Source organism: Trichechus manatus, unplaced genomic scaffold (genome assembly GCF_000243295.1).
Source record: "Trichechus manatus latirostris isolate Lorelei unplaced genomic scaffold, TriManLat1.0 scaffold00172, whole genome shotgun sequence".
Taxonomy (NCBI): Eukaryota; Metazoa; Chordata; class Mammalia; order Sirenia; family Trichechidae; genus Trichechus; species Trichechus manatus.
The window spans coordinates 2,619,083-2,643,006 of record NW_004444108.1 but is presented as its reverse complement, the minus strand read 5'-3'; the positions used below and the strand labels follow the sequence as shown (position 1 = coordinate 2,643,006).

The following is a 23,924-nucleotide window of genomic DNA, read 5'->3' as shown; positions in this document are numbered from 1 at the left end:
TCTAAAACAGTTTGTCACATGCAAAGATTTAATGGATATTCTTTGTGTAAGTGAAAAAAGACAGTATCTCTGCCAATACCAAACTCTAGATTCCCATATTTGTTCCCATTACCCCTTTCATTTGCACAAGCCTGGTATAGCTGGGCGCAAACAATGTTTCTTTGGGTTTTGCTGCCAACAGTGAAATCACTGGATCTCCTCCAAAGAAACTTTCTGGTATCTTTTTCCCTGTTTCCTCTTCCCTCCCCCTTTCCTATAAATGTATTAAGCTTAAACAACTCCTCTCAACAACCAAGTTTGTCTTCCTGTCCTGTTATCACCCCACCCATTTAGCAGATCTTATTTCTGCTGTCTTCCTAGTGTACAATATCAGGACATGTATAAGTGCAAGAGAATTGTCCTTTTGCTTTCAGAGCCACTTCATCCCATCACTGGCACTGCTTATAGCTTTGCTACAGTTGCTGTTTTCAGCTGCCATCCAGTTGGCCCCTGACTCGTGGCAACTCATGCATAATGGAACGAAATGTTACCTGGTCTTGTGCTATCTCCAGGATCGGACTTGTTGTGATCCATAGGGTTTTCATTGACTGATTTTTGGAATAAGATTGTCAGACCTTTCTTCCTAGTTCATCTTGGTCTGGAAGCTCCTATAAAACCTGTTCAGCATCATAGCAACACTCTATTGCTGTGCACAAGATGCATTGACCAGGAATCAAGCCTGGCTTTCCTGCGTGGAAGACAAGAATTTCACAACTGAACCAAGTTGATGGTGCACCTTGAAAGTTCAGATGCCATTAGAGTGCTACTCTGCTTACCTTCAAGCTGCTACTACTCTCTGAAGCCAATGCTGATGCTTCCACTGGTACAGGAGATAATCTTGGAACTACATACTGCTGCTACACTCCTGTGGAGCTGCTCTGAAGCCACTTTTCTGATGTAGGCAGGCTCCATTTCCACCATATTGTTTCATACTCTGTTAACTAAGTCCCAAGGTAATGCTACCTTGCCCTGCCAGCATTTTACAGGGACTGTGTGAAATCAGTTCTATTTTACTTGAATCCCTTTGTGTTCTCTAGGAGTTAATCATGCAACCATTGGAGCTGCACTGGAAGTAACTCTGAGTTGCATACTCAAACCCACTGCTTTCCTTTACTCAGTGGGACATTGTTCTGAATCTGTGTTTTACGAATTCATCTTTTGCTTAGGATGAGTTCATTTCCAAGAGGTTGCACAATCTTACGCAAATATATGCTTAGTGAATTAAACCTACCAACATTCTAGGCATACCTAGATGTGTCTGAATCCTAAGATGACCAAGCTTGTGATCAAGCTGGTGTTCTAACCACCCTTTTATTTTAATATTTTTTCCATCACCCCACTGCATTTTTATTTCCACAGTATATTCAATGCTCCATCTATCTATCTATCTACATTTAAATTGAAAACTGCTCAAAAATACGTATCTATCAAATTATGAAAAAGACATGAAGGGATCTTAAATATCTATTGCTAGATGAAGGAAGCCAGTCTGAAAAAGTTATGTACTATATGATTTGAACTACATATCATTCTGGAAAAGGCAAAACTGTAGCGATAGTAAAAAGATCAATGGTTGCCAGGGGTTCAGAGGGAGGAGGTAAGGGTGAATAGGTGGCACACAGGGCATTTAATGACAATGAATCTATTCTGCATGATACTGTAATGGTGAATATATGACATTAGGCATTTGTTAAAAACCCACCGAACGGTACAGCCCAAAGAGTGAACCTTACAGCAAACTGTGAATTTAAGTTAATAACAATGTATTGATACCGGGTCATCAATTATAACCAAGGCCCCACAATAATGCAAGATGTTAATAATAGAAGAAACTGCGTGCAGAGGAATGGAGGAGTATATGAGAACTGTCTGTACTTTCTGTACAATTTTTCTGTAAACCTGAAACTTCTCTAAAACATAAATGTATTAGAATGTAAAAAAAAAAAAGTATCAGCTTTGAAAATTAAATCCACAGTGATAAAAACATAAATATAGTTCTCTTAAATGCTTTAGGTAGGCTTCTTTATTTATATATTTGTAACATTTTAAAAATACTATAAATTTAGTAGTAAAATGTAATATACTCAAATGAACTTACAAAATATTTACTATTTTCCAATACATAAAATATAGTCTGGTTTCCCAATGGCATTTCCTACAAAAATAACTGTTCAGACATTCAAAAATTTAGTCAGCATAATCAGTGTAGGTATATTGTGTCTGAAGGAGTAGGTCAAATAGTTAATGCTTGTATGGTATAGCTCAAAACCAAGGGTAACTGAGCAAGCATTAACTTATGGAATCTTAATAGTCGCCTCATTGCTGAAGTAAAAAGGAAACCAAGGGGAAACTTAATAATATTAAAAGTTATTTTAAAGGGAGTTCGCATTGGTTTGAAGGGTACTTTGCTTCACACACAATATCCACCTTTGTAAAGTCTAAGAAACCCATATTTGTAACATACACACATCTTTGCAGTTTTCAGAACATAAATCTTTAGAGAAGTATTATTTCTGTATTATTTCTCCACAGATAAAAATTAAAATATTTAAAGTCTTTGGAATAATAATAAAAGAAACCCTCATGCAAATCAAAGAAAACTTGGAACTTTGTGTTAAGTGCTTATTTAACTATAAAAGGGTCAGTGTGTATTGTAATGAATGGAAAACTGATTTTACTGTATTCCATTTGTGAACATCTTGTAACAACTTATTTCAGCATTAGAAAGATCATATATTAAATATGATTTCTGCACTCATCAATGTATACAAGTAAAAATTTAGTTCCCGTTAAATTAACACTCCATTAAAAAATCAAAATAAAAGCTTCAACAAATACCCTTTATGCTGTACTCCAAGATGGAAAAAAAAACAAAAATTTGAAGAACAGATTGCCAGTTATTCTATCCCATAATAGTTAAGTTTCTCAGTTCTTTTTTTTTTTTTTCTTTTGCTGAGCTCTCTGTCACTGGAAACATCTTAAACCAATTTCAAGTGCTACACCTGAATAAACATGTTGTAAAAGTGTTTATGTATTGAAGTGGGTCAGTTCAAGGTATGGTATTTGGCTGGAACTTCTAATTTCTCTTTTTACAGCAAAAGGGCTGCAGAAGGAGGAAGTCTGAGCTGAATTAATACATTTGTTACAGTGGAAGTAGAATGGAAACTGCGCTGACCACAAATCAAACCGCCTCTTTCATTTATGCCAGTGATAGAGTTTTTCTAAGAAATATAGACTCTGGCATAAAGCCACTATAAGTTTGCATTTAAAAGAGAAACCTATATGCTTATTTGTTTAAGGTTTACTACTTTGATTATTTATAAGTTTTTTCTCTGGTAGGACTGAGAGTAGTGGCATTTTAATCTTCGTAGGAACCCAATACGTTGTATATGTTGTAGAACCATTGTTGAGGACACTGATGGTGCCCGGATTAGTGCACACTATTTTTTTTTTTTTTTTTACCAATACCTCCACATTAAAGGACTTCTCTGTCCCTTCCAACAGCTGCACAGCCTCACATGACACAGTCTCATTTTCTGATGGTAGAAGGTCTCTGTACAATACAAGTATACACAAAAGTGTTTATGCTGCCAAAATAAATTCTGTTAAGAGCAAGGGTTTATTTGCTAAAATGCCATTTCAGGGACATGTTTTCCTTTTCTTTCTTCTAAGGTGGGTCAGATCTTATAATGGACTGAGGTTGCTCCACAGTCTTTACTGAATAAATATTTTAAGAAAACATGAACATCTCTCACGGGGCAAGCCAGAGTCAATCATGTACATATTTCAAACCACATTATATATTACTCTTAAAAATTGGTAACTTCTGTATCCCGAGTAGAAAGTTTCCGTGGATTTTGAATAATTTTCAGCTATATTTACAACTTAAGTTTAAATAGTTCATTTTCTTTGGGTAATTTTGATGGAACCAGATATCAAAGTCAATGGTTTTCTTTAATATAGTTTTATATTGTATTTATTTTCACAGATAATTATTTTATATTATCTAACAAGAGCCTAACAAGAGTAAATTGTAAAAGGGGGAAGATAGTAATACCTAACTCCTAGGGTATTTGTGGAATCAAATTAAATAATGCATGTTAACCACTTAGAAAAATGTTTGGCAGGTACACAGCAAGCACCCCAAACATATTATTCGCCATTATTATAATAATTATTATTGCCACACCCATGGGAGAAGTACTTCATCAACATCCACTTCTAGGCTGTAGGATACCCTAGCTTCTAACACATTCCCACACAGGCCCTGACTGAACTCTCTCTTCCCTGATATACAACCACATCCACAAGTGCAGGCCAGGGTCTGGGATGTAAGCTGGTTAGATGCAAAGGTGACTCTAAATTCACCTGGGATTTTTCTCCTTTCTGAGAGTCTCCTGGTTTAGTTTACATCTTCTGAAATCCTTTAAGTACAATGCTGTATCAAAACTAAAAGAGGAAAAAAAAACAAAAACAAACCCATTGCCGTCGAATCGATTACGATTCAGAGCAACCCTATAGGACAGAGTAGAACTGCCCCATAGGGTTTCTAAGGAACAGCTGGTGGATTCAAACTGCTGACCTTTAGGTTAGCAGCCAGAATCTTAACCACAGCGCCACCAGGGCCCCAGAAGAGGAAGGGACCCTGAAATGTCCATAGTTACTTCAGATACTTCACATTGAGAATGAGCTTGAGTTTAAAGCAAACTTCACTCCCCAGACTGGGCTTCCAGAAGGATTGTGAAGAGCTTTAAGTAAAAGCTTTGTGAAGTTTGCTGGGCATTTGCCAGAGGTGAAGGAGGGAAGGCTATCAGCACTCATTAACACTTCGACTGCTTGAAAAAGGTGGAGAAAGGCGAAACACCCCACTAGGCACTCAGCTTTTGTCACTTAGAGCAAAATTATAGGGCATTTGATGCAGAAAAGCCCATAGTTAATATTCTCTTGACATTGTTATTGAATGTGAAGATTTCTAGTCTGATGCTGGTTAAGTTTCTCCATTTATAGTATTGCTGACTTTAAGGTCTGAGAAGATATCAATTAGTGAAGGCAGCCAGAGGATGTTCTGTGGTGGAAGAATGAAGCAAATAAAAAACCAAGCATGGATCATCTGTCATAGTAAACTTTTAATGTTTATAAGAATCTTTGGCTTGTAAAGGAAATGTTCTGATAATGTTTTAAAACTCTTCCCCCTTTAAAGTGCCCTCAGAATTCATTCATGTTAGGTAAACTTTATCTCTTTTTCATAAACTAATGCCTGTGCCTTATGTTCTAGGACGCAGTATAAACGTAAAATCTGCTGGTCTTGTGGGAAGACATGGGCCTCAGTCAAAACAACCATTCATGGTGGCCTTCTTCAAGGCAAGTGAGGTCCTTCTTCGATCTGTGAGAGCAGCCAACAAACGGAAAAATCAAAACCGCAATAAATCCAGCTCTCATCAGGACTCCTCCAGAATGTCCAGTGTTGGAGGTAAGATAAAACCAGACCAGCAGTTGTGTGCAGAGAGTTATGGGGTCATATGTTGCAAATTAAGTAGCCACAATAAATTTACCCTCTGTATATACCTTCGTTTGGTCTAGTAAATCATCCAGTGATGTTTCTAGAATCTCTAGAATATTTCATCGATGAATCACTCAGTAATTCATTTAAAAATAAGTATGACTTGCTTTCATATGTTGAAAGATTCCGTTCGAATTAAAATCAAGCTGGCAGTAATAAAATTATGAAATGGCTAGATCAACAAAGGCCGGCTGAAACTGAACTACCCAATTTGCTGAGCTAACTTCCCCAGGGCCTTTCAAGTATGGATGGGTAACCAGGTAAATTCAGCATAAAATACTTTCTTTAGCACTTAAGATAATACATGTGCATCTTGCAGGTTACATTCTTTTTCAAAATAAGAGGAGGATACATTTTATGAGAATTAAGATAATATTTGTATTTCCATTGATTATTTGGAGAGCTATTATCTAAAGTTTTAGGTGTGTGTGGCATACACACACAAATATTTCAAGAAAATATTACAAATGCACAACTTAATCTACTTGTAATTTAATCTTAATTTATAGAAAAAGGAGATAAAAATGCAATTGATTAGAAAGCATCTAACTGCCTACATCTGAAGCGACATAATCATATTATTTATATTGATAAGCATCTTGTTTAACCCAGGCTGCAAACAAGTTTTAATAGATTAAAATGATGACTATTGTATTCCAATAAATCATTTTTATTGATTAAGAAAATGAATGTATTTGATGGGGAAAATTTACCCTATATCACCCCAACTTAGTACAACATGTTTGTTCATTTATAAAATGTATATTTTTCTATATTAATAGTCAGTACATGCATAGTACTCTGCAAGGCACAATGGATGAAGTAACATAAGATACCTGATCCTTGCATATGATATTTCAGAAATAAGAATCCTTCACTCTTCCAAAAAGACACAAATGATATTTACCATTCTTTCTGAAATCTTCCTTTTTTTTCCCAGATTACTTGAAGTGACAAACCGTACTGCAGATGTTTATTACTCAAACATGTATCAGTGGTTAGAGAAGAAATATATGATTTTAAATGAAGTAAAAACATATAATATTATTTTTTTTTTTGCACCTGAGTCTCTCAACAAAAATACTACATGGAATTTATTGGAGCCTTCCTAAAATGTAGCCACAAGGAGAATCATGTTAGAAGTTACTTTGGTGTATCAAGCAACAGAAGCAGGGGGGAGATTTCTATATGGATTTGCATTATACTGAATTACATGCCACATATATAGTCATGCTTTAATATAACTTTCCAACCAATAAGTTGAACCATTTTTTTCACATAAAGCAAAATACGAAATTAGTGCCTTATTAGAAAGCTATTTTGTAAAGATCTTCACAAGATGTTTAGTTTGGCAAAATGCTGTAATTGCTTAATATGAAAGATGGAGAAAAATAACTTTCTAAGACCTTTTCTTCCTTGTAAATACTAGCCTGTCCGAGTTGTATATTTTTCTTTTCGTGTAGAATGGTTCTGAAATTGGTTGAAATGTTTTTAATTTAATATAGCAGACTGCATTAAGAAAAAAAGCTTTGCTAAACATTGAGTAGAATAGTAAATGATTTTTGAGGAAATTACAAAGGGAAAAGTATAAGTTGCATGCTTATTATTAGAGCTCATAACGACTCTGGCAGAGGTGTTCCAGTGACTGAAATCATCAAAGTCCTGTCCCCTATTGGTGAACTCTATTTATCTTTTCCTCCTGACCATAAGTAACAAATGTACTTCTATAACTAGAGATGAATAAAACACATGGAGTAGAATTCATATAACTTTTCACCACTTTCCTAACACTATTTAGAGTACAAAATTATTCCAATAGAGACCAATATATTCTTTTTAAAAATTTTCTCATTGGCAACCATTTCTGTGAAATATGTGGTAGATGTTTTTGGAGTGTGTTCATATTTTGATAATAAGAAGAAAAAAGTAGCTGGTTTGTGTCTATGAGACTTAACCTTTCAATAGGTAGTAATCAAGGAGACAGGAAAAAGCCTCGTAGGATTTGGCCCAAAAGACAGGGGTTTAAGAAAAGGGAATGCTAATATAAACAGAAAATTTGATACTTAGGGGACTTAAAATGCCAGTGAAATTTTCAAATATCCAAATATAAATAATAAATGCTGTAACAGTACTAGGGTTTTACAATGACATACTGTGAGAAGGCTCCATGGCTAAGAAAGGGGGATGGGGAATAAAAAGAGTTGCATTAGTTACATTTTTTTTTTTTTCTTTTTTGCAAAGCAAATCATCCAACTTTGAAAGTCTCCATTAATGCTGGAGAATTAAAACTCAGGTCATTCCTTGCCGATTTCAAAGATTCTTTTCTTCTGACGTCTCAGTGCCCCCCCGTCCCCCGCCTTCACCCCCTCCCCCAGCCTTCCCCTCCCCACCCCCGGCCCCCGGCCTTTTTCTCATACTCTTTTGGGAGAGCCTAGCAGTGTCTAGTACAAAACAAATCCATTGATATCGAGTAAATTCTGACTCATAGCAACCCTACAGGACAGAGTAGAACTGCCCCATAGGGTTTCCAACAGGCGGTTGGTGGATTTGAACTGCCAACCTTTTAGCATACATAGCTCTTAACCACTAAGCCATGAGGGCTCAAGTACAAAACAGGAACCCCCCAAATACTTGTTGACTGAATGAATGTGTTGCCTGCATAGGAAAGATGAGCTTCCTCCCTTAGGTGAATATACACAGAACTGCTGCTCCCAGGTGTTCTGCAGAAACCGTCACCTTTGTTCCTTTGCAGGCTTTTGGCAAGAAGGATGTGCAGACACACTGAGTCAGCAGTAAGGATGTTTATCTGAATTGGGTGAGGGAGACGAGATGGAGGCAATAGTTAAATTTTGTGCTAGACACTCTTTAAGATATAAAGGCACTAGGTTAATCACATTTTCAAAAAATCTACTGAGAGCATGAGGCTGTTCTCAGGATTATGTCGGTGCTGAGCCTAAATTGTTTCATTAAGCGTGGGACTGACAGCACCCTAAAGCAAAATAAGAGAAATACATCAAGGATGGAGCCCCCTGGGGGAACATCAACACTTTAGATACAGGCAAAGGACTAAAATAATCCTATAAGAGAGACAAGACTTTTGGTCAGAGATATCGGAATAGAGTAGGAATGAAGCAAATGGTTTGCTCTCAGCTACTAACCAATAGGTTGGCGGTTCAAACCCATTCAGCAGCACCGAGAAAGTAAGACCTGGTGATCTGCTTCTGTAAAGATTACAGCCAAGAAAATTTTACGGAGCTCAGTTCTACTCTGTAACACGTGGGGTCGTTGTGAGTCAGATTCAACCAGACAAAAATTAAGAAACTTACCCAATTTCCCGGCTCTCGCTAATAGGTGACTGGTGCTCTTTCTAACCAAAACAGTGACCATCAAGTGAGTGTGAGGTCAGAAGTAGAATAGTGAGTAGGAGGATTCTGGGAAACTTTAATTTAGAGATGTCTAGCAGGTAGTTGAGCCCTGATGCTGCAGTGGTTAAGAGCTCAGCTGCTAACCAAAAGGTCAGCAGTTCGAATCCACCAGCTGCTCCTTGGAAACCTATGGGACAGTTCCACTCTGTTCTATAGGGTCACTATGAGTCGGAATTGATTTGACGGCAAAGGGTTTGGTTTTCATTTAGTGGGTAGTTAGGAGCCCTGGTAGTGCAAGGGTTACACACTTGGCTGCTAACCAAAAGGATGATGGTTCAAACCCACCCAAAGGCTCCACGGGAGAAAGACGTGTAAGAATTACAGCCTAGAAAACCTTATGGTGGGGCAGTTCTACTCTATCATATGGGGTTGCAATGAGTCAAAAATCGACTCAATGGTCCCTAACAGCAACAGCAGCAGGTAGTTGGACACTCAGGTTTGTGGACAGTTTTTATGTCAGTGAACTGTATGGGGAGGATGTTAGGTAGGTCAACCACATGGATGCTTTGCTCAGCAGAGTTAAGCAAGCACACCAGATAGTTATGTTGTGGTATTTGTTTTGTGTCACACATTTGTACATAGACAAACCAGATAGTCCTACACAGAAAAGTATCGTAATTTCTTCTGGGGTGTGCATACATTTAAGGGAATAATTCACTGGGTATGGCAGATAGTTATTAAGCTACAGTGGCAATAGTATTCGAAATTCCCCATCTTTGACGGGGAGGGGTTGTTATTTGTTTTGGCTGTATCATGAATTTCACTACTTCTAAGGCCATATCGGGAGCCTTGGTGGTGCAATGGTTAAGAGTTCGGCTGCTAAGCAAAAGGTTGACATTTCAAATCCACCAACTGCTCCTTGGAAACCCTATGGGGCAGTTCTACACTGTCCTGTAGGGTCGCTATGAGTCGGAATCGACTCGATGGCAACCGGTTTGGTTTTGGTTTTAAGACCATACCAAATTTTACATTATTGAATAGTCTATTGTAGCATAATTTTTACTCCTTTACCTCTTGTATCTTCATTCTTTTGTCATTTTCCATAAATTGATTAAAATAAGGTCACCTGTCACAATGCCATAGGTGTTGACTTCCTCTTTCTCTCTTTTCCTTTTGCAACTAAGAGCGATGATACTAATATCTTGTTTACTTTGAAACAGCAGTGTCTCATCATATTCGGCTTCTTTAAGCTGTTGTCTCACTTGAAATGTTAAATGCTATTTTGGATTTTTTGTAGATTAATCTATATTTCATCCCCTTACAAAAGCTAATAGTATATTTTGAAGGAAAAATTTCACATGTTTACCAATACTTTCAATACTTTGGCAGTGGTTTCCCAATATTATTACCATAAAGAGACAAAACAGAGAAATGCTGCATTTATAACACCTTATCATGATGGAGAATGTTAGCATACTTTCCTAGTGTCTGCTGTGGCACTAGAACATCTTCAGTAAATTTTGGTGCGTCTCTTCATTTGTAGGCAAGTTCATTAACAGTAACATTATTCCCGTTTTGTTTTAATCTCCTAAAGGCTGCCAATCGATACTTTTTTAAAGACATAAATCTAATCTACTTGCCCTTCTTCCCACAGCTTGTTCAGCCAACCGTTTACAGTCAACCTAACTGCACACTTTGCTGGTTAGGGTACAACGTTTACTTCACTCAGTATCCATTAATTTTGATTCCTGACAAAATAAGCGTATGGTCATAATGCTCTATGAAATCAGACTCTTGGAACTAGATTCTGTTATAAATTTCATTGCTCATTACCTTTATGCAGTGTTACATAATATACATCACTTAGCTTGCATGGAAGGCTGCATAGATGGAACAGTTATATTTTGACTTTTATGTGTTTCTTTTTTTATGAACATAGAATTCAAATAACCACATATGTAGCCTATGGCTTTTTGGGAGCCCTGATGGCACAGTGGTTAAGAGCTTCACTGCTAACCAACAGGCTGGCAGTTCCAATCCACCAGGCACTCCTTGGAAACTCTATGGGGCAATATATGTTATAGGCTACAATGCTTTTATCCATATTCTTGTTATTAATTAAGACAAGGATAAATGAATAAATATTTCCATTGTTGTTTAATGCAGGGTCAGCAAAGTAAGGCCCGGGAGCCAAATCAGCCTGCTGCCTGGTTTTTATAGTTTTCACTGTTTTAAAAACAAATCAAAGGAAGAAAAGTATCTTGCGACACTTGGAAATTATATGAAATTTAAATTTTAGTATCCATACGTAAAGTTTATTGGAACAGCCGCACCCATTCATTTATATATTGTCTGTGGCTACTTTCATGCTACAGTGGCAAAGCTAAGTAGCTGAGATGGAGACAGTATAAACCAATAAAAAAAAAAACAAAAAAAAAAAAAACAATTGCCAGTGAGTCGATTCTGATTCATAGAAACCCTGTGTGTTACAGAGTAAAATGGCTCCACCGGGTTTTCTTGACTGTAATCTTTAGGGAAGCAGATCACCAGGCCTTTCTTCTGTGACACCACTGGGTGGCTTCAAACCACCGCCCTTCACGTTAGTAGTTAAGCACAACCCATTTGTACCTATGTAATCTAAACTATTTACTATCTGGCTCTTTACTAAAAAAACAATAAAAAATTTGCTGGCCCTTGGTCTAATGCATAGCTACCATTTTTTCCTATTCTTTATATCAAAAAGCTCATGCAAGCAAACTGATACCAGAATCAATTTTTCCTCTCCTCTGAAAATGATGCAGAGAACTTATCCATTTCATGTTGTTGAACTTCGTGTTAAATTATCATTGCAAAGACACAGTTAACTCTTTGTCATTGTGCTGTTGAGATTAAAGGAGGATTTTCTCCAAAAGAAGCACGAGTGCTGGGTTGCAAATGAATTCTCTTTTCTCCATATTCTGTTGTTACCTACATATTTAATTTGTTTTAATAAAAGTAATCGTACAGTAAGAGTAGCTCTAAAAGTAAGAAAACCTGTCTGAGTTCCAGAGTTAATCATTACCTTGTTTTTCAGACCAACATAAAATAAATAAATACCTGAAGTACCTGTGAAGGGCAGCTGAGGACCCCTCTCAGACAGGCCCCTTTGATCTTCCATTTGCTTGCATTTCCATTAGAGGTTGAAGATAATTGGACTGGACGGTGACACCTTAACACAAACTGTTTCTGCAGAGTAAACTGCTTTTGTTGATTTGCTCTAGATGACTGTCATGAGAGAAAATTAACTATATTCTTTTAAAATAAATCATATTGCTTGCTTTCCTAACCTATATTTTTACCTGTTTTGTACTTTTTGTATTGGAAATAATCCAAGGGAGTTAGCTTTTAGAATAAGCTCCAAAGAACACAACATAGAAAGCTTTTTTTCTGTAAAATTTGTACTTCTTAAGTGTTTTACTTTTTCTAGATGGAAATGTGGGGCTCTGCACTTGTCCATAATTACTTTAAAACAATTATAAAAAGTATGAATTTTTAAGATTACATTTCAAAACACTTAATAGAAATGGCATATTTCTTGTGCCTCAAATTATTTGTGGGACAATATGAGGAATTCATTAATTAAATCCGCAAGCATTTATTGAATGACCGTTGTGTACTGGGCACTGTTCCTGGCACTGTGGATACATCAGTGAACCAAGTAGGGATACTTGTTCTTGTGGAACTTACATTCTAGTAGGGAGAGACAGACATTAAGCAATGCACATAATAAAGGACTAAATGATAGCATATTAAAAGTGAAATGGAAAAAATCAGAGCAAAGTGATGGATATCAGAAATATTGGCGGTGGAAGTTTGCAAATTTAAATAGCCAGTGAAGGCCTTGCCAAGAAGATAGTATTAAGCTAAGACTTGAAGAAGATATAAGAATTAGCCAGGTAGATATCTGAGGGGGAGCATTTCAGAGAGAGGGAACAGTGACTGTGAAGATGGTAAGGTGGGAGTGAGCCTGACCTGTGTATAAGAAGTGTCATAGCTGGAATGGAGCAAAGCAGAGTGTCTTAGTTTGCTAGTGATGCCATAATAAAAATACTATAAGTGGGTGGCTTTAAAGAACAGAAATCCATTGTCTCACAGTTTGGGGACTAGGAGTCCAAATTCAGGACATTGGCAGGGCTATGCTCTGTCAGCTCTAGCAGAAGATCATTCCTTGTCTCCTTCAGCTTCAGGCAGCCACAAGTGTTCCTTGGTTTGTAGACGAATCCTCACATGGCCTCTTCCCCCGGTGTGTGAGTCTCTCCCTGTCTGTTTTACCTTTTTATAAGACACCACGTCACTTAGAGGGGATTAGGTTTAGGGAAAAATGTACTCTAGTATGACCTCATAAACATAAACAAAGAAAAACCCTATTTCCAAGCAGGGTCACATTCACAAGTATGAAGGTTAGGACTTGGACACTGAGGGCATAGTTCAGTCCATAATAGAGAGGAAGAGTGGTAGGAGATGAGTGAGAGGGGTACTGTGAACAGATTTTGTGGAGCCCTTTAAGTCACTGTGAGGATATTTCACTCTTAGTCATATAGGAGCCACTGTGGGACTTTTTACAATGAAGTGATATACTACAGTTTACTTTTCAAAAGGTCCACTTGGATGCTGGGTTGTAGAAGAGCAAGGGCAGTAGCAGGGAGAAAGGCAATGTGGACATTGCAATAATGCAGGCAAGAGGTGATGATAGCTTGAACCAAATGGTAGGATGGTAGTGATAGAGGTGGTAAGAGTAGGTGATTTGAAGGTAGAGTTGTAGGATTTCTTGACAGATTGGATGTGGGGGTGAGAGAAAAAAAGACGTGTGTTTTAATTCCAAGTTTCTTTTTTGGGGGCCACTGCCATCGGCCCAGAATGAAGAAGTCTATAGGTGGAATCGATTTTTGACAGATGATCGGAAGCTCAATTTTGGATATTCTGAGTTTAAGACACCTGTACTTATCTGTTGCTGTCGAGTCAGTTCCGACTCATAGCAACCCTATAGGACAGAGCAGAACAGCCCCATAGGGTTTCCAAGGAGCAGCTGGTGGATTCAAACTGCCAACATTTTGGTTAGCAGCTGAGCTCTTAACCACTGTGACACCAGGGCTCCGTTTAAGATAGCTATCAAAATAAGATCCCGGTTGAAGGAGACACAACAGAGAGTCCCTGACAGAGCAGGAAAAAGTCTGGTGCTGAACTCAGATTCACATAAAAAGACCAGACTTAATGGTCTGACTGAGACTAGAGGAACCCCAGAATACATGGCCCCCGGACTCTCTGCTAACCCAGAACTGAAACCATTCCGGAAGCCAACTCTTCAGACAAAGATTAGACTGGACTATAAAACATACAATAATACTAGTAAAGAGTGTGCTTTTAGTTCAAGTAGATACATGAGACTAAATGGGCAGCTCCTGTCTGGAGGCGGGATGAGAAGGCAGAAAGGGATAGGAGCTGGGCGGATGGACACGGGAAGTCCGGCTTAGAAAGTGGAACTGTGCTGTCACGTTATGGGATTGCAACTAGTGTCACATAACAATATGTGTATAAATTTTTGCATGAGAAATTAAGCTGTAAACTTTCACCTAAAGCACAATTGAAAAAAAAAAGATAAATAAGATCCCAGCCAATACTTTCCCAGGATCTGCCTTATGGAAGATGTTTAAAATATTGTATGACTATTTAATGTATATGAATATATTAGGTACTACTACATGGGTTGCTGTTGAGTCGATTCCAACTCATAGCGACCATATAGGACAGAGTAGAACTGCCCCATAGGTTTCCAAGGAGCAGCTGGTAGATTCAAACTGCAGACCCTTTGGTTAGCAGCTGTAGCTCTTAACCACTGTGTCCCAGGTATGAATAAAGAGCCCTGGTGGTGCAGTGGTTAGGTATTTGGCTGCTAACTGAGAGGTCAGTCGTTTGAACCCACCAGCTGCTCTGTGGGAGAAAGATGTGGCAGTCCGCTTCTGTAAAGATTTACAGTCTTCATGGTCTCCGGGAACATCTAGCTCAATTGGCATAACATAGTTTATAAAAAAAAATGTCTACATTCTACATTGATGAGTAGCATCTGGGGTCTTAAAAGCTTGTGAGTGGCCATCTAAGATACTCCACTGGTCTCACCCTATCTGGAACAAGGGAGAAGGAAGAAAACCAAAGACACGAGGGAAAGATTAGTGCAAATGACTGATGGACCACAAGTACTACAGCTTCCACCAGACTGAGTCCAGCACAACTAGATGGTGTCCGGCTACCACCACTGACTGCTCTGACAGGGATCACAATACAGGGTCCTGGACAGAGCTGGAGAAAAATGTAGAACAAAATTCTAACTCATACACACACACAAAAACAGGCTTTACTGGTCTGCCAGAGACTGAAGAAACACAAGAGTATGGCCCCTGGACACCTTTTTAGCTCGGTACTGGAGTCACTCCTGAGGTTCATCATTCAGCCAAAAATTAGATAGGCCCGTAAAACAAAACAAGACTAATTGGGCACACCAGCCCAGGGGCAAGGATGAGAAGGCAGGAAGGGACAGGAAAGCTGGTGTCTTAGTCATCTAGTGCTGCTCTAACAGAAATACCACAAGTGGAAGGCTTTAACAAAGAGAATTTTATTCTCTCACAGTCCAGTAGGCTACAAGTCCAAATTCAGGGCATCAGCTCCAGGAGAAGGCTTTGTTTCTCTGTTGACTCTGGAGAAAGGTCCTTGTAATGCATCAGTCTTTCCTTGGTCTGGGAGCTTCTCTGCGCAGGAACCTCAGGTCCAAAGGACGCGCTTTGCTCCCGGCACTGCTTTCTTGATGGTACGAGGCTCCCATGTGTCTCTGCTCACTTCTCTCATTTATATCTCAAAAGAGATTGGATTAAGACACTATCTAATCTTGTAAACCTCATCAGCATAACCTCATCACAGTGATAGAATTTACAACACATAGGGAGATCACATATAACCTCATCATAGTGATAGAGTTTACAACACATAAGGAAATCACACCAGATTACACAATCATACAATACTGGGAATCATGACCTAGCCAAGTTGCTATGCATATTTTTTGGGGGACGCAATTCAATCCATGACAGCTGGTGATAGGGAACCCAAGGTAGAGAAGGGGAGAGTGTTGATATGTCGTGGCGTTGACAACCAATGTCACAAAACAATATGTGTACAAATTCTTTAATGAGAAGCTAGTTTGTTCTGTAAACTTTCATGTAAAGTACAGTAAAAAAAAAAAAAAAAAGATTTACAGTCTTGGAAACCCTATGGGACAGTTCTACTCTGTCCTATAGGGTCACTATGAGTGGGAATCAACTCGATGGCATTAGGTTGGGTTTATAGTATGAATGAAATAATGAATGAGCATTCATTGAGTAGCTAGTACATGGCAAGCACCAGGCTATGCACTTGCATAGGTGGTCTAACTAGATCCTCCTCAGAACCTCACAAAGTAAAAGGTATTATCTACATTGTATAAAAGAAGAAACTCAGGACAACTGACCTTCCAGAAGGTCACATAGTAAGTTGCTCTAGCTTTAAGATTCCAACTTTTATTTTTTAACTTCAGAAATACCATCTTTCTTATCAGTAATCCCACAAAAGAAATATTAATATACTGGATAAGCTGCCATTTGTTTAAAATGTGATTTTTGTCTTCAGATTATAATACAAGTGAACAAAAACAAGCCTGTAAGAAGCATGAACTCTATGTGAGTTTCCGGGATCTGGGATGGCAGGTAAGAACATTCGTCAACTTAGGTGCCTCTTTTCTGCTTTATCATAAGTGCTTAGTAACTCATAATCTTTGTCAGTAATTTTTATAATATAATAACCAATTATTTTTGACATGACTTTTCCGTATATGGATTATCTACATAATTTTTCTTCTTTTATTATCCTTTTACTATCAAAACATAATTAATAGGTTTTAAAATAAAAACAACTTCTGCTGAAGAACAAATATAACCTCATGATATTTGTGAAGTGAAAAAAAAAGTGTGTTGTATAAATATCCCCAGTTTTTAATTTTCATGCAAACAGAAGATTTGTTCAGATTAACATAAGCAGTTCCACTTGCCTCCTTAGAGTCCCAAGCTATCAGACTCTAAGAAATAGAACCATCAACTGTAATGTCTCTGCCATGGAGTAAATCTACAGGAAAATAAAATTTAAAAAAGTCTTGCATTTGAAAAGCTTACTGCTCTCTTTTAGATATGCTTCACAAACAGGTGAAGAGGAGGATTTAACCAAAATAATTTTTAAGGGCTCTACGGAGTAAGAGTTAAATTTAAGTTTTCAGATTACTTCATAGATCTCATTACAGTGTATTCTCAGAAAATGACATTTTATTGGGATGTGATATTAAAATATAAACATTTTCAAATTTTATGGTAAACCTTCAATGTGGATAGTCCGTTTTGTACCAACTTGTGCTTCTCTGGAAAAACAAACCAAAACCAAAACAAAACCAGAGCAATCATTCCATCTGCCAATTCTTTAGCTTCCTAAAATTTTTTATGTACAATTTTCAGAAATTTGCTCCATTTCTTCTAAAGAGACTATAAAGTTAATTCAGGAATGGAAATAAAAACAGCATGTGGAATAAATATTAAAGACTTAGGAGGTTGTCAGACTTCTAAAACCAGGAATGGGTTATTAAAAAGTAATGAGAATTATCTCAATTAAGTTTATTCTTCTTTTCCTTTCTGGTTCACTTGAACTTTCCAGAGTTCATCATTTCCTGTTTAAACAATATTTTGAATGCTATTTCATGATTATGGCTTTATTCATGAATACATGGATTAATACATAATAAGAATATCTTACATAGCAACCTCCCGGGAGAAATTACAGAGGACAATTTCATGTAAAATATTTATACTTTTGTTGTAAACTTCAGCTTAAAAATTAAATTAAATGGAGAGCTATCCTATTAGAATAATTGTTGGGTCAAGAAGGGACACCTATTCAGATGAAATATACTTGTATATTCTTTAAGAATTATTTTTCTTTATTTTTATTTTGGTGATACTATTTTTTTCTTGTTTTTTGTACATTTTAGGACTGGATTATAGCACCAGAAGGATATGCTGCGTTTTACTGTGATGGAGAATGTTCTTTTCCACTCAATGCCCATATGAATGCCACCAATCATGCCATAGTTCAGACTCTGGTATGCTTTGTTTTTGTAGGATTGAAATGGTTTATCCAAGCACAATGCGAAGTTGTTTTCAAAGAAAATATCCATTTAAAATTATCAATGCATTATCTTCTCTTCTCAAACTTCTTTGTTACTTCTTAGAGCCAAAGTGACAATAGTCAGGAATTGCTGGCGGGTTTAACAACTAATTCTGATTCCAGAATAGGGGAAGGATTCAGCTAGGAAAATTGGAGTAATCACATGAAGTGGTCAGTCTGCACTGATTTCTTCACTCTGCGATATGACTAATCGCACAGGTTCCCAGGGGCTTGTTCTGACCTAATAATTCATTAGTAACCATTACAAAAACATTGAATAATAGCTGTACTGAATTTCATCTGAGGGCTTTTACTCTAATTACTTAAGAATGTTCAATAATATACTTTGGTATTGTGAAAACTCTTCCATGTGGAATATAAGTGTAAGGCGTGTTTCTATTTATTGATTCTTTTTTTATTTTTTATTTTTATAATCTTTAGGGTGAAACTCACTCTTCATTTTTTCCCTTCCACACTCAAGAATTTAGCAGTGATTGAATCTCTAATAACCTAGACTTATTTCTGTGACAAAATGATGAAATGTTGACTTCATGGTCTCTAAATGGTCACACTATATCTAATGAACTCATGAAACCTCTTAAGAGTCTAATGTTCCTTATGGCACATGACTTATTGATGTGGCAGAGGAACAATGCTGGAAGACTGAGAGGCTTCTAGAAGGAGCAGGAAACTGTGTGATATAATTCCATACTAGTGTTTGAGTTAATATGAAAATTTTAATTATATGCGTTTAGGAGGGAAGAGAGAGAACTCATTATTTTAGAATCAAGACTTAATTATGGGAGTGGGGTTTTTGATGGATGGCAGTAGGAACAGTGGATTTTAGAAAAATATTACCTTTGTGGGTAAGGCTTGTTTAGGACCCCACTCCCTAAAATAGAATAGATATCAGAATTTTTGAGGATTTGACTCCAGAAGGCTATTTTTTTATAATTAATTTAAAATTTAAAGCGAATGGAAGGAGTATCCCAGTTTCCTTATGAATAAGGAATGGTATAAATAAACTGACAGATCAAATCCTTGGATGACATTATGTTTTACTGGCATCTTGACTGACTTGCTAAGGTAAGGATTAGTACTACAGACTAGCTAGACACTAAAAATGCACATCTCTGGCAAACTAGAGCATGAGTGTTGTCAAAAACTTTGGTGATAACTTTGTGGTAACAGGAAACAGAAGGCTAAAGGCAAATACATATTTAGAAAAGTAGTAGTTTGTAAATCTTCTTTGGATTGATTCTTGGCCAATGAGTTTGCCTACTTTAGTGCCATATACTATTTATAGAGCAAATTCCTGGGGGATTTTCAAGATTAGGTATGCCTTCATTTTTTTCTATCTGTAAATATAAGTACTTCTTGATATGGAATAGTATTTCTGGGGAAGGGGAACAAGTATGTTCTGCAAGGAAAGGTGTGTTGTATTCAAACTTCCACTGAAAAAATAATCTCTAAGAAGCTTAGCCTTCTATCCTTGTCTGTGGAGAATTCATGTTGACATGAAAGCCTATCAGATAGAGAGAAATGTTGTTGTTTTATCCCTTGAAGAGACAGCCGTGATCATTCTCCTTCTATATGGTCACAGAAGAACAGCCAGGCATAGAGAAATTCCACTTAATTTCTCAGAAAGTTCTTTGCTTCTCTTCATTGTCATTTTAAAGTCTCAGAAAGCAGGCCTTTGTTGCCTTAGTTAAGTATCTAACGTACCAATGTTTTCCTCAGGCTAAGCAAACACTCCCCCCTTTCTCTCATTTTTCTTTCTTTTTCTCCTTCTTATAAATATGCAATTATATATTATCAGCTCTTAGGACTGTTGTCTTGAAGACAGTGTTGAGAAACAAACATTAAAAAAAAGAACTGACGTGGACTTGGAACAAGACCCTGCTCTGCATCACTGTCCCAGGATGTAGGACATAAGTCATCGCAAAACTCAAACATAGTACATGGGAAGTTTTTTTTCCTGGCATTGTACGTTTGTTCTCTGCAGGACATGAAACAAGAAGACAGGCATGTTTGTTGTTAAAGGAAAGCATGTTTGTGACTAATATGTTTGAGAAACCATTCAAGAGCCATCCATTTTTTCAGTGTCTGCTTCGTGAGGTTGCCAAGGCCATTGAAACATGGGGTCGTCAATCATATATGTGTGGGTTATGGAAGATAAAGCTGACGAGGGACACAGCCGCATTTGAAATTTGTAGAAACTATACAAGTTTTAGTTTTGTGAGGTCCTAGGAAATTTCACGTTTCTGTCAGATCACCTCATTTTTCCTGCTGTTTCTGTCCACATGCAGTGCTCCTATATCATTTCAGCCAGAACATTGTGCAGCCAAACCTCTAAGAGGCTGTATTGGATTTTTGTAGATCCCTTAAGACTCATCGATGGGACTTCCCATAAACTCCTTTGGGGGAAGGGCCAAAATGGGTGGGTAGGAAGAGGGGGAACTATGCTCTGGCTCCTTGCTCAATTACTGCAAATCACAGGCAGACTGCCAGTCTGATCAAAATGAGTATAAACCCCTTACGGAGGCCTTTCCATTTTCATGTACGGCCATGTTTTTAGACTTTTTTTGGAGGGATGGATATTCAGTTTGAAAATACATATGCCCCTTGCTTCTGATTTTTGCACAGCCTGATTTTTGGCACTTGTTTAGAGAGTGGGAAGGGGGAAAGAAAGCCAAAGGATGTTAATCTCCAGCCAATCTGGTAAACAAATTCTGTGGAGAAGAGTTGAAATCATTGATTTAGAGTAACTATTGGATTATATCTGGAGTGTATTTTGCTATGATTTTTATGATCCCTCTACCATGGAAAATTAACAGTTGGCATTAACTTTTATGATTTATTACTTAATTATTCTTCTAAGAAATAATTCTTATATTCAAATCTTTCTACAGTCCAACTGTATGTGTTCATTGATTTGCACTATAACTTCTGTATTTCTCACAAAACATATAGAAATAGTCATTTCTCCCAAAAGCAACTCAGTGCTAGTTCCCTTGATCTTTCCCCCAGGAAAATTTCCACTGACTATTCCAGAGAGGGAGTTTTCCTTAGTTGGTGGATTTTTTTTTCCCCAAGGCCCAAACAGATAACTAGAACTGTGGGTTGATCCTAGGCATTACTGCTTAAGAATACCTTCTTGACGACCAACCCTCCTCTCTTCTGCCATTGAACATTAATAGGAGAAAGGTGTTCAGCTGAAGGTCATCTGATTGTGATAGCAAAATAAGCATATTGCTTTAAAGCTGCAAATAAAACGGTTATGTTATTTCTTAATTAAAAAAAATTTTTTTCTTTCCCAGGTTCATCTGATGTTTCCTGACCACGTACCAAAGCCTTGCTGCGCTCCAACAAAACTAAACGCCATCTCTGTGTTATACTTTGATGACAGCTCTAATGTCATTTTGAAAAAATACAGAAATATGGTAGTGCGCTCATGTGGCTGCCACTAATATTAAATAATAATGGTAATAACAAAAAGATCTGTATTAAAGTTTATGACTGCAATAAAAAGCGTACTTTCAGAAAAAAGGGACATTTCCTAAAATGATTCTGGCTCATTTCATCTTTATTCCTATGTACAATATCATGTATATAGTCATTTTTATTTATTTAAAGGTATATATTCTCCTTTGTGGCTGCATTATCAATAAAATCTATTCTATAGGTCACAATGTTACACAATAGACTGCCCAGTCTCACTTTCAATGGGATATGCTGAGTCCTGAGTCCCATTCAATTCCATTTCAACATTTTTTCTGATACAATTTTTATATATTTTTCTGAAATTAGAACTCCTTTCACTGTTTAATATTGTTGCAGGAAATTTAACATGTCTGGTTATGTTGTGCCAATGAAAACTATGATAGGATATTTATTTAGACATAAAACTTAAAAAAAATAACAACCCAAACAAAAATGCTTGGATAAACACAATTTTTCTTTTAGCATTTCTGCTTGGTTAGATAAAATGAAATGTTGAACTGGATTTGAATAAATAAACGGTAGGCAGAACATAGAAGCTGAAAGATTGCACATAATTGTTATAACTGTTTGCTTTAACAGAATTGGTGTAACTGTAGGAGCATGTTACTTCTTGGCTTGTGGATTGTAGATTTTGCAAAGAGCTCAAAGCTTCAGGAATTCTGTGGAGACAGACTAGAGCCTATGTTCATAACTCTCCAAGTTAACGCTAAAAAATTGTAGTACAACCTTCTTACCTCAAATAAATCATGTCTGCCTATTATCTAGAACACTACTGCTGCAGATTTTTTTTCTTTTCAGATTTAAAAACTTAGTCCAAAATAAAGAAACATTTACATGGGCTGCACAGCCCTCCCTACAGACAAAACTCACTACAGGAGCAAAATATTCTGAGCAGAAAATGTCGACAGAGCCATTTTCTTTAGTTCTCCTTTATAACCAAATTTGCTGATTGATGTCATGCAAGGGATTTTATTTGGGGTAAAAGCACAGAAACTAAACTGGAGGAAATTACCAAAAATCCTAGAATGGATTTGAAAGAGTTGCTATTTCAAAAGAACAGCTGAAATCCATTTTTCATATCTTTGCGAATGAGCTCAATGAAAACCTTATTTTGTAAGCAGATTTTGTAAACCTTCCTCCAAGCACAAAAATTTCCAAACGGGAAGGTTCTGTTGTGTGTGTGTGTGCGCATGTGCGTTCTCCCCTCTGAAATTAATTTATTTTCTCTCTCTGTTGGAATGCCTTCTAAGGCATTCTTTAACACACACCGACTTTTTGAAGAATTACCTTTATATTGCTAACTTGCTATTTATGGTGGCTCCATGGTTAGGCCTATTTACAGTTCATCTAAAAATATTCCTAAAGCACCATTTATTAATCACTCTTTTAAATCTTTTGGAAAATAAATATCAGAAATAGATTTAAAAACTTTGTGGGTTTGTTTGTAATTCAGGTATGTTGAAATGTTGTTTTAAAATACAATTTATCTTAATGAAATTTTGCAAATAGCTATATTGGGGGGTACATTAATTAATATATTTTTGAAATAATGGTGTACCATTGTAAGAATAAGAAACAGAAGTTTATTATATTATTCTTTAAATGTGCTGTTTAAATATATTTCTATATTTGAAGATGTATTAAACTTATGATGCTAGTTTCTGCTCTGCTTTTTGATTTGGCTCTTTATTTAACAGGGATTGCAAAATGTAAGAACGTCATAAACTGGGACTCTAAGAATATTTTTCAGATGTAAAATGTTTGTATTACATGATTCTTTATGCTCATTCACATTATTCTCAAGTAACTATCATAATGAAGCTATTACTAGAAATCAACTTGGCCTATTTTAATCAGAACCAAGCCACTTTCTTCTGGCTAGCTTTTGTAACAGACATTTTTGTTGGTGTGTTTGTTTTTAATTTTTCTGTTTTGCTTTGTAAAGTGGCCTTAATTTTTTAAATAGAATATCATAAAGCATAAATATATGTTATTTAAAACTAAAGATAAAAGGAATAGTCTGCATTGAACTAAAGAAATAAGGGGAAAAACAGAAAGAAAATCTAAAATTAATTTTTCCTCAACTCTAAAGACTGTCATTTTATAACCCCTGTATTACCATCATCGAATCTCAGCCAGAGTATACTGGCTACTTTACAGTCTGGCAAATATCATCTCCCAAGACA

General features: G+C 36.8%; 1 protein-coding gene across 4 annotated transcripts in view; it reads left to right on the top strand.

The window, feature by feature from the left end:
- The window catches only part of BMP5 (bone morphogenetic protein 5), a 152,099-nt gene extending 128,578 nt beyond the window's left edge, over positions 1-23,521 (top strand). Inside the window, exons 4-8 of one of the 4 annotated variants that reach the window (XM_023741113.1) lie at positions 5,315-5,509; positions 7,530-7,532; positions 16,657-16,733; positions 18,059-18,169; positions 21,555-21,704. In XM_023741113.1, coding sequence (XP_023596881.1) covers positions 5,315-5,509; positions 7,530-7,532; positions 16,657-16,733; positions 18,059-18,169; positions 21,555-21,704 — 536 coding nt within the window. Of the gene's footprint in view, positions 1-5,314; positions 5,510-7,529; positions 7,533-16,656; positions 16,734-18,058; positions 18,170-21,554 lie in introns of all 4 variants that reach the window. The other 3 variants (XM_004386823.2, XM_004386824.2, XM_023741114.1) reach the window with 3 other exon arrangements.
- Positions 23,522-23,924: the final 403 nt, after the last annotated feature.